Here is a 17,324-nt window from a genome sequence, read left to right as displayed (position 1 = left end):
TAGAGGACCAAAACAAGCCGGCTACCATTTTATTGTGGGGAGAACGGGATCGTCCGCGAACGACACATGTGTGCATCCCGAAAAATAGTTTGTATGCCAAGGTAAAATGTTCATAAATTTAACGTTCGTAGACGGAAAAGTTCGTAAGCCAAGGGGTTCGTAAACCGAGGTATCACTGTACTCATTTTTCCCCCCCCAATGACTGAAAAGGGAGTCATCTATTTGAGAAAGGCATGTTGTTTTGTTGTCCTAACAGGATAATGGCCACCATTTGAGGAAATAGAGTCAATTCAAAGGAGACACACTGGAAATAATAAATTAAGGCCCTTGTGCAAGCAAGTACAGTGTCTTCAAATGTCTTTTTAAAGGGCTTCCAAAATGGCGCCCATGTCAAAATGGCACCCACGTCAAAATGGCACCCACGTCAAAATGGCTCCCACCACTTCAAAGTTCGTCTCGCGAGGCCCTGGCGGCGGGCGGCGGCGAGTCCCCCGTGACGCTGTTCTGGGCCACGGTCCGGATGCGGCCCTGCTGGGCGGTCTTGCGGGCGTTCTGACGGTCCCAGTCGGTGGCCACGGCCTCGTCGTCCCAAATGGTGGAGGTCTCTGTGTCGCTGATGTAGCCCGGCTCGCCCGTGTAGTGCGTGGGGTAGATGAGCAACGGCTCCACCGAGAAGGCGCGCAGGTCTCGCGGCTCGTAGTGGGACATGTAGTCCACGCTGAGATAAATAAAGAAATAATTCATCAACCAACTCATTAATTAATTAGTTAATCGATTAATTAATCGCACCGTTAATTAATAAAAGTGCGTATACAGTTGGGTGTCAAACAAAACATAAAACCAAGTGAAGGAATTCAGATTTACCAAGTCTGCTAGCTTAATGCTAACACATCCATGCAAATAATAATAATAATAATAATACATTTCATTTGTAAGCGCCTTACAAAACTCTCAAGGCCACTTTATAGTCACAGGATCAGTCTTTTCTCGATGGGTGGGCAGGGGCAGCCACACGCGCCAGCGTTCGCTCAACCCTGAAGCAACTCAAATAAATAAAAAGCCAGCTAGTGAATAGATAACTAATAGCTAGCTATCAGCTAGCGAACAGATAGCTAATAGCTAGTAAATAGCTAGTAAATAGATAGTAGATAGTAGTAAATAGTTAGTAATAGCTAGCTATTATCTAGCAAATAGATAGCAATTAGCTAGCGAATAGATAGCCAATAGCTAGCGAATAGATAGCTAATAGTTAGTAAATAGTTAGTAGATAGTAGTAAATAGTTAGTAATAGCTAGTAAATAGATAGCTATTAGCTACCAAATAGATAGCCATTAGCTAGCAAATAGATAGCTAAAAGCCAGCGAATAGATAGCTAATCGCCAGCGAATAGACAGCCAATAGTCAGCGAATAGATAGCTAATAGCTAGCAAGTAGATAGCTGATAGCCAGCGAATAGATAGCCAACAGCTTGTGAATAGTTAGCTAATAGCTAGCAAATAGATAGCCACTAAATCCCATTGACAGGCTAAAGAATAGCCTCTATTGGATGACGGATGCTTGTGGGAGTACACATGGCATACCCACAACCAACTAATCAATTAATTAATTCGATAATCGATTAATTAATCACCTGGTTAATTAATATAAGTGAATATAATTCCGCTCCTAGTTGAAGTTGGGTGTCAAACAAAACATAAAACAAAGTGAAGAAAATAGGGATTCACCAAGTCTGCTAGCTTAATGCTAACACATCCCTGAAAATCCCATAGACAGGCTAACGAATAGCCTCCCCACAGGCCCCAGGTTGCCCTCAAGGTCCACAGGAGAAGCTTTGTGTCGGTTTCATGTCGATTTTCTTTCGACAAACAATGCATAAAAACACACACGATTCCGATTTTTTCCCCTGTTGAGCGAATAAATACCCGAGAGTGCGCACAAAGAGTCTATTGACCGAGTCGCCTACGCGACGAACACTAGACACACATCCCGAAATATTTGCATAGTAACACACGCACACACGAAGGATCCATCCCTGACTCCGCCCACCGCCTCGAGGTCACTATCAATGGGAATTCTGTCCCCTTCTCCGGGCAAGCAGGACGAGCCTTGGCGGCTTTCGCATTCCTCAAAGAGAGGCAAGAGAAGAAGAAGAAGGGAGGGGAGGAGTGGGCGACGCAGGGCGAATGGGGGGGGGCGCACAAAGTTAAACCTTTGTTGACGAGAGCCGCGTCGAAGGTGCAGAAAAGGGGGAAAAATGGGTGAAAAAGATGTGAGGGAGGCTTTGTCGGAGTTGATATTTGACTCTACAGTGATACCTTGGCTTACGAACTTAATTGGTTCCCAGATAGAGTGTATAAGGCGAAAAGTGTGTTACCCAAAAATTAATTTCCCATAGGAAACCATTAAAATGAAAATAATCCGTTCCCAGGTCCCCATGAAACATAAACCAATTTTCTAATTTCTATTTTTCTAAGCCTTAAAACGACACAAAATATACCTTATTTTATGTATAATAAATGTGCAATGGTCGACCAATCACGTGGCTTTAACTGAAGACTGGGGGCAGGGAATAGAGGACAAAAACAAGCCGGCTGCCATTTTGTTGTTAGAACGGGCTTGTTCGCGAACGACACATCACTCATTGTGGCAGCTCCGTGTGTATCCCGAAAAATAGTTCGTATGCCAAGGTAAAATGTTCATAAAGTGGCCGAAAAGTTCGTAAGCCCAGGGGTTCGTAAACCGAGGTATCACTGTACTCGAATCAAAATGGGGGAGGGGCTAATTTCTAAAACTCCATGCAAAGTGTCACAAAAGACTTCTCAGCGTTGGTTACGCATCACCTGCTGAATCCTTATGTAATACTTCCGTGCACCTGCACGCATCTATTTTGGAGTCATCAGTCAATATTTGCGCTCGCCGAGTTTGTCGGGAAAATAAAAATAACAAAAAAAAATCTTCCATGTTTATTTGGGAGTCTAATATGCAGAGACTCATTTGCCTCTAAGCACAAAGTCTCATAAAAATGCTGCTAATATTCAGTCAGTATTTCCCGATGAGAATTGACACAATGCTAACAGGCTAACGGTTGTTATGCTAAGAAATAGCAAGACGGCAACTTGAGAACAGAGAGCGGTGAAGCGGAACGGTAATCAGCTTTGCGGGCCGGTTGGTTTGTACAGACAAAGATGGCTTCAGTTGTGTGATCATTTCATCTCTTTACGTCCGATTTGGCTCATAAATTAATTTCTGATCAGCAGTGAGGAAGGAGGTAGGAAGTGAAAACGTTGGGTTTGCAGGAGAGGTCGAGGTGGAAAAAAAATGAAAAAGTATGCGAAGGAGATAAAGACTGAAAATGAAATGCAAGGGGCCTTGGGAAAGAACCTTGAGGTACACCCAAAGTGATTGGGTAATATGTCTACCAGGTGTGGTTCAAATCAGGCAGCGTTTCTTCCTTAGCAAATTCCAAAATTGTGTGTTTCTGACACATTAAACCTTCAAACTAATCTGATGACAAATCATAAAATAAAATAAAATAAAATAAAATAAAATAAAATAAAATAAAATAAAATAAAATAAAATAAAATAAACAGAACAGAACAGAACAGAACAGAACAAAACAAAACAGAACAAAACAGAAGAAAACAAAACAAAACAAAACAAAACAGAAGAAAACAGAACAAAACAAAACAGAACAAAACAGAACAAAACAGAACAAAACAAAACAAAACAAAACAAAACAAAACAAAACAAAACAAAACAAAACAAAACAAAACAAAACAAAACAAAACAAAACAGAAGAAAACAGAAGAAAACAGAAGAAAACAAAACAGAAGAAAACAGAACAAAACAGAACAAAACAAAACAGGACAATACATAAGAAAACAGAAGAAAACAGAAGAAAACCGAACAAAACAAAACAAAACAAAACAGAACAGAAGAGAACAAAACAGAACAAGACAAAATAAAACAGAACAGAACAAAACAAAACAAAACAAAACAAAACAAAACAAAATAAAAATAAAACACAACACAACATAAATTAAATTAAATTAAATTAAATACAGTGATACCTCAGCTTACGAACGCTTTAGCTAACGAACATTTCACCTTACGAACATTAAATAAGGCATATTTTGTGTAGTTTTAATGCTAATTTAGTAGAAAATTATGTTTTATGGGGACCTGGAAACAGATTATTCTCATTTTTAATGGTTTCTCATGGGAAATTAATGTTTGGAAGACACACTTTTCGCCTTACACACACTTTCTGGGAACAAATTAAGTTTGAAAACTGAGGTATCGCTATACAATAAAATAAAATTACATTAAAATTAAAAACGTGAAATCCGATTTATCCTTCAAAATATAAACGACTTACTTGGGGTGTTTGTTGAACATGACGGGCAAGAACTCGTCAACGGGCAGCATCTTCGAGAAGGGTTTGGCGTCCAGTAGCTTTTTAGCGCCTTGTAGCGACAGCACGTAGCCTAGCGTCCAGTACGAGTAGTCAGCCTCCACTAGGTTGTTGATGCCGTCCACCGAGCGCTCAGGTTGCTGCACTTGCATACGCTTACGCCCCACGTAGCTGAAATGTGAACCACGATCTTAGCATCATCGTAAAGTTTTTTTGTAAATTGCGAATCACTCCCGAATGTTTCGCTGAAGCTAAGTCGATAGTAACATTTTGCTATATTTGCAGTTATCGGCGCTACATCTATCGCGAAACACCAATTTGCGAACGCGGTGTATTCTTACATGAGATCCCAGTCCAGCTGGGCTTTTTCCACGTCGTCCATGATGGCCTGCAGTCGCCGTTTGAAACGAGGCTCGAACCTCACGTCGTCCTCTAGAACAAGAACTTTCTGAAGGCCGCGTTCCACCACCTGCGGATCCAAAATGATGATATGCTTGGACAGGAAGAAGTAGAAAAAAATGCATCTAGTACTAGCCCTGGTTCACTCAAGATGTCTCATATCTAATAGCAGTGGTGTCGCTCCTAGGCCTTCAGTAGTGCTATGTCTGAGGAAGGTGTGGTGTGATAGTATTACACGTCCACTAGAGGGTGCCATTGACCAGGAAATAACTTGTGACTTGAAGAAATATTATTATCATTAATAATAATAATAATAATAATAATAATAATAATAATAATAATAATAATAATAATAATAATAATAATAATACATTTCATTTCTAAGCACCTTTCAAAACTCTCAAGGTCACTTTACAGTCAAAGGATAAAGTTTTTATACGGAAGGACTTCTTTAATTGATTGCAAACATTTATGCTTTCCGCTTCAGAACTATATGAATCATATTCATAAATGGATGAGTCACAAGAAAGCATCTTTTCCGAATCTGAACTCTCTGAAGCCATTGTTTTGATTCTGGAGCAAGGCAGTGTGTAACCAATAGTGACGTCACGAACAAGGGGGCGGGACTTTCTGAATCTGCCCAGTTACGAGCTCATTTTGTGGCAGTTTTGGGACACTTTAAGTCATTTTTATTGGTGTTTTGCATATGACTAAAAATATCAGCCTGCGTGTTTTGGGTATTTTAGATGCTATAAAACGTTTTTCTGATGTCATTTAGGAAACAAAAAATGGTGTCGGTTGTCCTTTAACTTCTCTCACCTGGCTCCATATGGAGTGATGGCTAAGAAAGCAGCCAATCTCGCCTCTGGTCAAGACCCGGCCCGAGTACGGATCCATGTAGCCGGGTAGCATTTCGATTCCCAGGCCCTGTAGCTGGGACGTGTTCAAAGCTCTGAGAAGTCGGAAAGGAGACGTTACGCTCATTCAACTTGCTGTAAAAAACTGTTAGTCAGCCTATGCATGTCGCAGCTTGTATGCAGACCAGAGGAGGGTTGGTGAGGGGGTGATGGGGATAAAATAAAATAAAATAAAATAAAACAGTGATACCTCGGCTTACGAACACTTTAGCTAACGAAAATGCCACCTTACAAACATTAAATAAGATATATTTTGTGTCGTTTTAAGGCTTATTTAGTAGAAATGTATGTTTTATGGGGACCTGGAAACGGATTATTCTCATTTTAATGGTTTTCTATGGGAAATTAATGTTTGGGATACACACTTTTCGTCTTACACACTCTGTCTGGGAACCAATTAAGTTTGTAAGCCAAGGTATCACTTTAATGACTTCTCAACAATCTTGGAGATGATTATTGACCTACTTGCCGTCCACTGCTACCGAAAGCGTGGTGTGAAGGCCCAACGCCGACATTGTTTTCAACATCCGACTTCTTCGGTCCAATCGACGCTTCAGGTTTATCAGGAAGATCTAAAAAAAAATAATAATAATAATTTGTGTAAGAAACGAGGCAGGAAAATGGCGTCGCTTGTGAAAGGCTGAACTCACGTCATTCAGACCAATCGTATCCTGCGGAGGTGGAGGCGAGTACAGGTGCTCAGAAGGCTCAATATTGTGGTCAACTGTAGGGCAGAAAGGGCATATTTACAGTCATCTGACATTTCGTTGTTTGACATCTAGATGGCGCTGTGAGAGTGGCTGCCTTTACAGAAGCTCCTGTTTTGTTTTTCTACTTCTTCCTTTCCTTTCCTCTTACTTTCATCACGTGGCTGCTGTGAAATGTCAATTTCTCTATTGCAAGACTAATAACGGTTAATCCAATCCATGTATTGTATTTGGAATATGAACATACCTGTCAATCAGACGTATTTTGCCATATTCTGTACGATGTTTGCACATTTTTAGATTGTACGGCATACAAGAAAGTTTGTATGGGAAATGCAAAAATTGTTAAATAGAATTTGTAGATATTTTCAATTCCATTTTCGTCATTAAATATTAGCAGTCATGCTAATCATAACAAATATCACTACTCGTAAAAAGCGAAGTCGACAAGTCCGTGCGAAAAGTCTCGAGAAGAAACAAAAGTTCAGAGAAGACAAGTTTCGATCAAGTGGAATTTTATTTTGAAATCAGTTAAATTAAACATTTTACCAGTTTTTTTCGTCGTAATATCATTCCTATTTTTTTAATAAACATTATACAGTGATACCTTGGCTTACGAACTTAATTGGTTCCCAGACAGAGTGTGTAAGGCGAACAGTGTGTATCCCAAAAATTAATTTCCCATAGGAAACCATTAAAATGCGAATAATCCGTTCCCAGGTGTTTGTGTGTGTGTGTGTGTGTGTGTGTGTGCGCGTGCGTGCGTGCGAGTGTGTGTGTACTCACTCAAGGCCTCTGTGATGGTGTGTATGAAACTCTCACGCTCATCCTCGACATTTTGTTGCGCCTTGAGGGGGACGGGAAGGAAGCCATAGTGCTCTTTGTTACACACATGCATCTGTACACCTACACACAAACACACACACAAAAACAACCACACAATTATGACTTTCATTTTTTTTCCCTCCCCACAAGTTGACCGCAAGGAACTGAAACAAAGGTTTGATTCAACAATCAAATGATTCTGAGGTTAGCATAGCATTTAGCACGGCTGTCTGACTTTGATAATAATAAGTTTCATTTATAAGCGCCTTTCAAAACTCTCAAGGTCACGGCAGCGGCAGCCACACGTGCCAGCCACACGTGCCAGCGTTCACTCAACCCGGAAGTAAATAAAATAGATAGCTAGCTAGCTAGCTAGCTATCAGTATCAGAAAGCCTTTAATCGTCCCACAATGGGGAAATTCGCATTATTATATGCATATAGCTAATAGTTAGCTAATAGCTAATTTAGCGATTTTCTTCTCATTCTAATCGTGGTACTTGTCAGAAATTGAATTTGTTCGTCATCACTGAAGGGATGATTGATGACCCAGGAGGGGCCCCACCGACCCCGCCAAATATGTTTCGGCACACTAGTTGTTGCTAGCTAGATAGCTAGCTAGCTGGCTAGCCCAGATATCATGCCTGCTAGCCTGCTGCCACGTCAGTCGAATCTACCCAAGGTCTTCAGAAAGTCACTTTACACACATCATTTTAGCATTATTTTAGCATCGCATCATTTTAGCAAAACCGTTCCAGTCGCACGTCGTCAATAAACCGATACGTTCGTCAGCCAAAGGGTTCGTAAACCGAGGTATCACTGTATCTCGATTTAAGAGTGTGACTTCTTTTTTTGCCCCTGATACTAAATAACCTTGACGGACAGGCTCCAAATGTGCTAGTTTGCCGCGACCTTCCAACTCACCCGCTTGACGTGCGGAGAATGCAAAGACCATGATGTCATCAAAGGCCCAGCTATAGTCGGGGTGAGGCGGGTAGAAGGCCAGCTGCCGGCTGGCCTCCCGTCTCAGATCCAACAGGAAGGTGCTATGCACCATGGGAACCGGAAAGCAGCCCAGACGCTTCCATTCCCTGATTGGCTGGTAATCCGGGGTTCTCTTGTAGTAGCCCTGAAGGATCACATATTTAGGATTTTTTCAGTTGAAAAATACTCACAAGATATTTATCGTGAATTCAGTTCATATTACACAGCAATGGATGGATGGATGGATGGATGGATGGATGGATGGATGGATGGATGGATGGACTATGGCTGAACAGTTGGATAGATGGAAAGACAGTTGGATGGATAGACAGATGGAAGGATGGATGGATGAATGTATAAGTGGGTGGATGGAAGGAGTTGATGGGTGAATGTATAAGTGAATGTATAAGTGGATGGATGGATGAACGGATTGACAGATGGATGAATTGATGGGCAGATGTATAAGTAAACGTCAAAGTGGATGGATGGATGGATGGATGGATGGATGGATGGATGGATGGATGGATGGATGGATGGATGGATGGATGGATGGATGGATGGATGGATGGACGGACGGACGGATGGACTGTGGGTGAACAGATGGAGAGATGGAAAGACAGTTGGATGGATGGACAGATGGATGGATGTATAAGTGGGTGGATGGATGGATGGATGGATGGATGGCTGGATGGATGGATGGATGGATGGATGGATGGACTATGGCTGAACAGATGGATGGATGGAAGGATGGATGGGTGGATGGATGAATGGACAGATGGATGATTTGATGGGTGGATGGACGGATGGATGATTTGATGGGTGGATGGACGGATGGACAGATAGATGGATGGATGATGGATGGATGGATGGATGTATAAGAGGGTGGATGGATGGATAGATGGACGGATGCACAGATGGATGAGCTGATGGGCGGATGTATAAGTGAATGTATAAGTGGATGGATGGATGGACTATGGCTGAACAGATGGATGGACGGAAAGACGGTTGGGTGGATGGATGAATGTCAGTCCATCCATCCGTCTTACGGCTGAACAGATGGATGCTAAACGCATAGATGGATGCATGGAAAAATCACGGCTGGTGGACAGATGTTGAAGTAAATAGAAGTTGGATGGATGGCTGAATGAATGATAGAAGGAATGGTTTGATGTATGTATGAATAAATGATGGATGCCTGGATGGACAGACGGATGGACAAATGTACCTGTGGCGTCATGCCGCACCAGTAGTTGGAATACAAGGAGCGGGATTCCAACATGGGGGACGTCACGGTCAAGTTCTCGGCAATGAGCAAGTTGAGCACACGGGGGTTTGTCAGCAGGTTGTCGCTGTCCACAAACTACACAGCAAAAACACACATAGGAAATATTATATTGATTGATTTTTTATTGATATCAATTGATTTTAAATCGGGGGGGGGGGGGTCCATTTTTTGCATCTTTCTCATACCAGGATAAAGTCGGCCCATCGTTCCCTGGCCGATTTGAGCGCCGCCTGCCTCAGCTTCATGACGTGGTTGAACCGGGATGAGGACCAGTGCTTCGGACCCCACTCGTCCGTGTAGGACCTTCACAGAACATCATTGATAAAGAGATTGTGTTGATTATTTTGAGGCAGAAGATGGATTTGAAGATGGCTGACCTGGGTTCCTCCATGGGCCTCCACTCCACGTAATGGTAGACGCGCTGAGCATTCTTCAACCATTCTCGCAACATGGCCGTGGTGTTGTCCACGTTGTGGTCGCTCGCTGCCCTGGAACGACACCGTCGCAAGTTTAGAGTTGAGGGCTCGTTTGTTGGATCTGGACAAAAGTCTTGGGACGGATGAGCGTGCCTGCCCAGTTAGAAATTGTTCTGATCTATAGATATCCATCCATCTAGCTAGAGCTATCCATCCATCGAGCTAGAGCTATCCATCTATCTAGCCGAAGCTATCTATCTATCTATCTATCTATCTATCTATCTATCTATCTATCTATCTATCTATCTATCTATCTATCTATCTATCTATCTATCTATCTATCTATCTATCTATCTATCTATCTATCTATCTATCTATCTATCTATCTATCTATCTATCTATCTATCTATCTATCTATCTATCTATCTGTCTATCTAGCTTGAGCAATCTTTATCTATCTATCGAGCTAGAGCTACTATATACCTAGCTAAAGCTATCTTTATCTACCTACCTCGCTAAAGCTATCTATAAATTTACCTACCTACCTAGAACTAGCTATCTACCTAGCTAGCTAGAGCTATTTATCTGTCTAGCTGGAGCTATCTACTGTATCTGTCCAGCTAGCTAGATATCGCTCTAGCTCATAGCTAGCTAGAGCTATGTATCTAGCTAGCTAGGGCTATCTATCGAGCTAGCTAGCTAGAGCTATCTATGTATCTAGCTATCTAGATAGATAGCTAGCTAGCGCTATCTATCTATCTAGCCAGCGATCTAGCTTAAGCTATCGATCTAGCTCGAGCTACTTACCTATCTACCTATTTATTTATTTACTTATTTATGTGTGGTGGCTTCGGGTGGGTCATACATATGAAAAAAACATACTTTTTTAAGATGATAGCCAATCAAATGCAATGAAAACAGCTGGGGCCCCGAGATTGAACCTTGTGGAACACCATTAAACAGCAAGGCATAGTGGCAAAGCAAACGTTCAACTCATTTATTCCCAGAAATAAGTTGAAACATTGTGAAATTTTGTTTCCCTGTATAAAAATAAAGGCAGTCGGACTGTGACGCCCGCGCGTAGGCCAAAATAGACTTTGGGAGAGAGTTTCAGCAACAAACAGTGGAAAAGTCCAACAAGCTAACCGTGGGCCAAAAGTGTGTATGGCTGTGCACACTCCCAGGTAAAAAGCAGCTTGTAATTTGCTAATAAGCGTGCTAGTCTACGGTATTACCGCCAAATGACAGCGAGCGGTGGCGTCTGACGGCTGCTTTCGGCGCACATTGTTTACTTGCTAGTGCAAAGCTGTGTAATTTGATGATAAATAGTCAAAACAAGGCTTGTTTTTACACACACACACACACATACACACACAAAAATGCATGTGTCACGTTGCGTGCGCACGCCTGCGTGTGTTTTGTAATTTCGTAGTCATAACACAACATTCTACTCGGAAAGTTTCTTTTCTCTACTGGCAAAGGTGCGTTCCTCGCGAAAATCCTCGCGAGCGCAATCGAGATACCAGAAAGCGGCACAGTTACTGACACAGGTTGAGAATGAGAATAAATCAATGAATAAATAAATAAGTAAATAATAAAAGTGACCTGAGAGTGTCTATTTGGCTTAGCGATACAGACTTCGGATCTGCAAAAAAAAAAAAAAAAAAAAAGACTTTTTTTTAAGATGAAATCCAATGGCATCAAATGCAATGAAAACAGCTGGGGCCCCGAGATTGATCCTTGTGGGACACCATTCAAGCAGTCAGCGGAATCAATGCTTACACAAAATGCCCCGTCTTCCGAATTAAATTTAACTGCTCCAGAGCATAATGACACCATACCTGTCAATCTGCGTGACACTGCGACCTCATTAGCAATATATTAGCTATCTAGCTAGCTATCTGTCTATTTGAGTTATTTCCAGGTTGAGTGAAGGCTGGTGCGTGTGGGTGCTGTTGCTCACCCACAGAAAGTGACCTTTAGAGTTTTGAAAGGTGGTTATAAATGAAATGAATTATTATTATTATTATTATTATTATTACTTACATACTTACATACTTGCTTACTTGTTTACTTACTTACTTACTTACTTGCCCTTTCACGAGGGTGCAGCATTTGCCTCTTGTCCATGTTAGCGCTTTGTTACAGCTTCAGCTGTTGTGAAAGCGCTATATAAATCAATATGTAAAGTATTTTATTGTATTTCGGACAGCTGCCCCCATTTCAAGTTCATATAACTCCAGACCATTATAACTTAGGAATTAACCATTTTTTTTATGTCTGAGAAAGCTCTCAGTCGTTTCGATATTTGAACGCCAGTCCTGTGAAGGCTGAGAGGGAAAAATAAGAGAAGAAAGAGCGTCAAATTCCTCATGAGTCTCGGAATCAACAAAAAGTGGACTCTCGCTCAAGTGTGACATTCAGTAGTCACATTCAAGGTTACGCGGAGGCTTGCGTTTTTTTGACCCTCCAATCCTATTGAAGTGTAACATAAAAACACTGGAAACTCTGCGGGAGTGGCAATGAACACATCAATGGAAAAAAATGGATATTAATTGACTGCCAGACGATGTGCAAATAGGTGTCCACTCCAGTGCCAGGGTTTTTGTCATTTTCACTCAAATTGCAACACCCACAGAATATTGACTTCTAGGACTACTAAATCTATAAACATTCACTTCAGTGGACGAAACTCTCTTCTTTCATCAGAAAAAAAAATATATGGGTCTGGAGTTATCTGAGCTTCAAATGGGGGCAATAGATAGAAAGTTAGATAGCTAGCTATTGTATAGGGAATAAATAGCTAATATATAGCCAGATAGCCAATCATATGATACATTTTGTTAGCATACCGAGGATGTGTTTTGAAAAAAGGACAAAAGAAAGTACAAAGGGCAAATGCTGCCATGTTAGCGCTTTGTTCCAGCTTCAGCTGTTGTTAAAGCGCTATGTAAACCAATATGTATGTATTGCATTGTATTTTGGACAGCCGCCCTCATTTCAAGCTCATATAACTCCGGACCCATATCATTTAGGAAATAACACTTTTTTTCTGATGAAAGAAGAGAGTCTAAGGTTTTATTACGGTGCATTGAATGTTTATGTAGCCCTAAAATATAAATACTCTATGGGTCCTGGAATTTGAATGAAAATGACAAAAACCCTGGCACTGGAGTGGACACCTTTTTGCACGCCTGGCAATGAATGAGTTAATCAAATTAACATTGTTACATAAATGAAATTATTATTTATTATATTATATTATATTATATTATATTATATTATATTATATTATATTATATTATTAGATACTATATTATAATATTAAATTATTTTTTATTTTTTTTGGGATATTTTTATATTTTATATATAAATCAGTTAAAATATTTCTATGACTTTATTTATATAAATTATGTAAAATATTTATATACTTATATATTTATATTTATTTTATTTTTATTATATATTACTTATTACTATTATTATATATTATTATATAATGAATTATTATGTTATATTTTTGGTAATTTACATTCACTTGAAGTTTGTAATTTTTTTCAAAATAAAATAAATGCAAAAAAGTCAGACTAGGAGAAAAATACAAATTGTGTGTGTACAATACAAATATAGCCATTAAAAACGAAAAAAAGTAAGGTAAATAATTAGGTGTACCTAATGGACTGACCTTGTGATTAATGTCATCCAAAGTGGACTTGCCCACATTTTTGACACGCGTGACTTCCCGACACGTCCTCCCTCCTCGTTGTTTTTTAATCCTGCTGTCAAAGCGATTTAACGTCTCCTTTCAAGCCCCAAAACACCCACCGGCATTTTATGACGATTTCGTCTCTTAATAGTGCACTAATGAGACTTTACCTGCTGCTTTATGGCTGCCTCAGAAGCACACACTCAGCACTTTGAAAGGCACATATAAAAATCACAACTTCTGTAAATAATTCTAAAGCAAAAAAAAAAAAGACAATCCAAAATGTCGTTTCTCACCAGATAGCGATGCGCTCTTTGGGGTAATCCAACCTCTCGATGCATCCCAGGTGGTGAGCGAGGCTGTGCTCCGCGTTACGAGCCACGATGGCGATCAGGACTTTGGGTTGGAGCAAGGCCGACTCTTCGGCGGGGCTCGTGTCCGCCTCCTGCACCAGGATCACCGGCTCCGAGTGGTCGGCGGCGGCCCGCACCGAGCACAAGGCGGCCAACAGCAGCAGAGGGACCCGCATGTCGTCGGCTTTTTCCGATTGCTGGTGCTGGTGCTGGTTGGTGGACCCGCCCGGGTGCACCGAGGTTCTGGGTGAACAGTGGTGTGGAGTGTGCGTGAGAGAGAGAAAGAGGGAGGTGAGAGAGGAGAGCAGAGGAGAGTGGGGCTCCTGTCACACCTTCCCCGTGAACCTGCTTTTGATATCGACTGGACTTCCGCTATTCGCAAATAGCGAAAATAGTAATAATAATAACAATAATAATACATTTCATTTCTAAGCGCCTTTCAAAACTCTCAAACACTTTACAGTCACAGGATCAGTTTTTCTGTGGGTGAGCAGCGGCAGCCACACATGCCAGCGTTCACTCAACCGGGAAGTAACTCGGCTCGAAAACTAGCTAGCTAATAGATAGCTAACAGATAGCTAGCTAGATAGCCAGTCAGTTACATAGTGAATAGATAGCTAACAGATAGCTAGCTAGATAGCCAGTCATTTACGTAGTGAATAAATAGCTAGCAGATAGCTAGCTAGATAGCCAGTCAGTTTATTTTCGTTTCTTTCGCTAAGATTTTAACCTCATTGTCGTCAAATGAGTGGTTGCTAGCTTTTAGGTGCATATGTACTGCAGATTGAAAGATAATTTGGAATTATTTAATAAAAATTCATAGACAAATTCATAATTCACATTAGTCTGTGATTCAGATATTTTTAGGACAGTAGAAAATGCCTCGCAAACGCTGTTTAATTTGGAGTGGGGGGGGGTCATGTAGCGACAATTGAACTTTTCAAAAAGCCACACTGAAACACAAGAAGAAAAATGTATCACTGTACTGTAATTTGTTTGCGCATGAACCTCCGCTTAATGACAGACGGCATAAGGCGACCACCCCATTCTGTTTATTTGAGCTAGGTCAGCCATTGAGGAGCTTTTTTCCCCTTCTTGCTGAGGTCATAACAAATTATCTACGGTCACCTAACGGTAGAGGCTGTCCGAGGCGTGCCTGAACAAAAACAAAAATAACAATTGAATGTACAGGTTGTCTAATCCCACGGGTTGAAAAAGTACGAAGACTCCACTTCAGTACAAGTGCAAATACTGTATTAGTTCATGATAGCAAGTGAAAACGGACATTTTTAAGTCCAGTAATAAGCTTATAAAAAGCACCGAGGGTCATGACGTAAACGTATAATTCCTCCACACGTAAAATGGCGGTTTTGAACGCAGTTTTCATTCATAGACTAAAACAGGAAAAGATACCAGAGGGTGAAAATAACCTGCCTCACGCTCCCATCTATTGGATATATCGTGTAATTGCAGTCAGACAAAATAAATACGTTTGACCGTTGCGAAATAATTAGCTTGATTAAGATATAATTCGCAAATGTGGCGGCTATGTAGAGCATTGATTTTCAACCACTGAGAGATCGTCACTTGTGCCGTGAGAAATTATCCAATGTTACTTTTTTTAACATTTAGATTATAATCTGAATGAAGGCCCTTGTATTCATCTAAAGGTTGAAAACCACTGAATTATTGACGATTCGGGCCTAATATAACACCTTAAGGCCTACACGAACACAATTTCCTATTGGTAGGTACCCTACAGTTCGCTATATTCCACCACGATTGTTTCTGTCCAGTGAACCGAGCACACTCTGTACTCGCAGTCGTATGTCATTGCATTTTTGTGAAGTACGTAATGGTTTTGGTGGGATTTTTCAAGATATGCATTTTATGATGACGTATTACACGTTTCCCTCCATGCTGGTTCTTGAAATTTCCGAATACGACAACGAGAAACGGGGGGGGGGGGGGGTTGATTGAAGTTTACGGTCTTTTTTCTAAAACTACTGTTTTGTAAAGGTGAGTAAGTTGTCTTTTCATAACTCATAGAAGTGGTAGAATATATATTTTCCTCCATAACTGCCAAGTTTCAAGCAAAAAGAAACATTAGCATATGTATTTCTAGAGCTCGCAATTTTCTTTCCTAGTATTCGGTGACAGCCATTTTGATTTCTGACGAAAATCTGCCTACATTCGATCGTTGATATTTGCTCATTTATATTTTGAATATTTTCTTATGTTTCCTGTTCTTGTTTAGTGACCTTGAGCGTTTTGAAATGCGCAATGGGGCACATTCATTTAAAAAGTCGAGAGTGGCGAAATGAAATACATGGCCGACAGAGGGCGCTATTGCTACACATAAACGTAAAAGTGAGCGAAGAAAAAAAAACAACTTGACCGTGGAAGTTTCTCTATTTTTCTCATAAACACACGCACCTTCGTTGTTGAGAGAACGTGTGGAAAACGCCGCCATCCAGTTGAGGAGCTCGTGACAAGCCACGTCAGGCTGTACACTGATTGCAAACTGGACTCGTTCCAACATGTCTGACTCAGCTAATGACTGCAAGCCTTCAACCTGGGGAATAAAACGCCTCTTCTCTCTTCAACATACTTATATAAGCCTTAAACATGTATTGTATTATGTATGAAATGCACTGAAGCAACTTACAAACAAATTCACCTTACGAATGAGCGCTCGGAACATATCTCGTTGGTAAGTTGGTGAGTGTCTGTATGAACAAACAATTTAAGCACGCACACACACATTCCTGTTTCAATTGTTTGATGAGGTCCGGATAACTCCAGATAAGGAGTGAGGACCATCATTGCTGATAAGTTTAGAGAAGAACTAGTGTTACACTTGAACACTAAATGTCACCCCATTTCACACTTCAACTTCTTTAAAAACAAAGAAATAAAAAGTGGCCTTGAAACTGAAATAACAGCAGGAATGAGGTTTCTGAATGGGTACATTCAAAGTCCTCACCCCTATAGTGAATTTGATTAAAATATCGTTTGGCTTTTTGTGACATTAACTTTTTCCCTTCATTAACCACACACACACACACACACACACACACATAAACACACAGTGAGTAAAAAGTGTGTGTAGCCAAGTGAAATGAAAATAAACACACACAAAAATCATTTTGGGTGAATTTGTGAGGACCATTCAGAAACTTCAACAGATACAAAAATAGACCCTCGAGAAGCCTTTAGAATGAAAAAAAAAAAAACTTGTGAGGACCACGCCAAAAGGTCCTCACTACGTATGGTATAAAATGTTAGCGGTCCTCACAAGACTACTAATACAATACACA

General features: G+C 40.7%; 1 protein-coding gene across 1 annotated transcript; it reads right to left on the bottom strand.

Moving 5' to 3' along the window:
• colgalt2b (collagen beta(1-O)galactosyltransferase 2b) lies at window positions 1–16,457 on the bottom strand. The gene is made up of 13 exons (XM_089001734.1): window positions 16,441–16,457; window positions 13,948–14,247; window positions 9,907–10,017; window positions 9,715–9,832; window positions 9,470–9,604; window positions 8,185–8,389; window positions 7,224–7,343; window positions 6,381–6,454; window positions 6,196–6,302; window positions 5,633–5,765; window positions 4,756–4,883; window positions 4,379–4,585; window positions 1–718 (listed from the first exon to the last, which is right to left on the bottom strand). Exons 2-13 carry the CDS (start codon window positions 14,178–14,180, stop codon window positions 445–447), a joined length of 1,845 nt encoding a protein of 614 aa, XP_088857860.1. The 5' UTR covers window positions 14,181–14,247; window positions 16,441–16,457; the 3' UTR covers window positions 1–444.
• Window positions 16,458–17,324: the final 867 nt, after the last annotated feature.

This window comes from Hippocampus bargibanti, linkage group LG07 (assembly GCF_051943395.1).
Source record: "Hippocampus bargibanti isolate YZ-2025 linkage group LG07, ASM5194339v1, whole genome shotgun sequence".
Lineage (NCBI taxonomy): Eukaryota > Metazoa > Chordata > Actinopteri > Syngnathiformes > Syngnathidae > Hippocampus > Hippocampus bargibanti.
The sequence above is the reverse complement of the archived record's forward strand: the minus strand, read 5'-3'. Positions and strand labels throughout refer to the sequence as shown.

What these genes read in the sequence shown, in the direction of transcription:
- colgalt2b (XM_089001734.1), bottom strand. Translation starts at nt 14,180, where the DNA reads ATGCGGGTCCCTCTGCTGCTGTTGGCCGCCTTGTGCTCGGTGCGGGCC. An exon ending in ATCACTCCATATGGAGCCAG is followed by an intron (nt 4,884 to 5,632) that starts GTGAGAGAAGTT and finishes TTGGATCCGCAG; the next exon opens with GTGGTGGAACGCGGCCTTCA. An exon ending in CAGCTGGACTGGGATCTCAT is followed by an intron (nt 4,586 to 4,755) that starts GTAAGAATACAC and finishes TTCACATTTCAG; the next exon opens with CTACGTGGGGCGTAAGCGTA.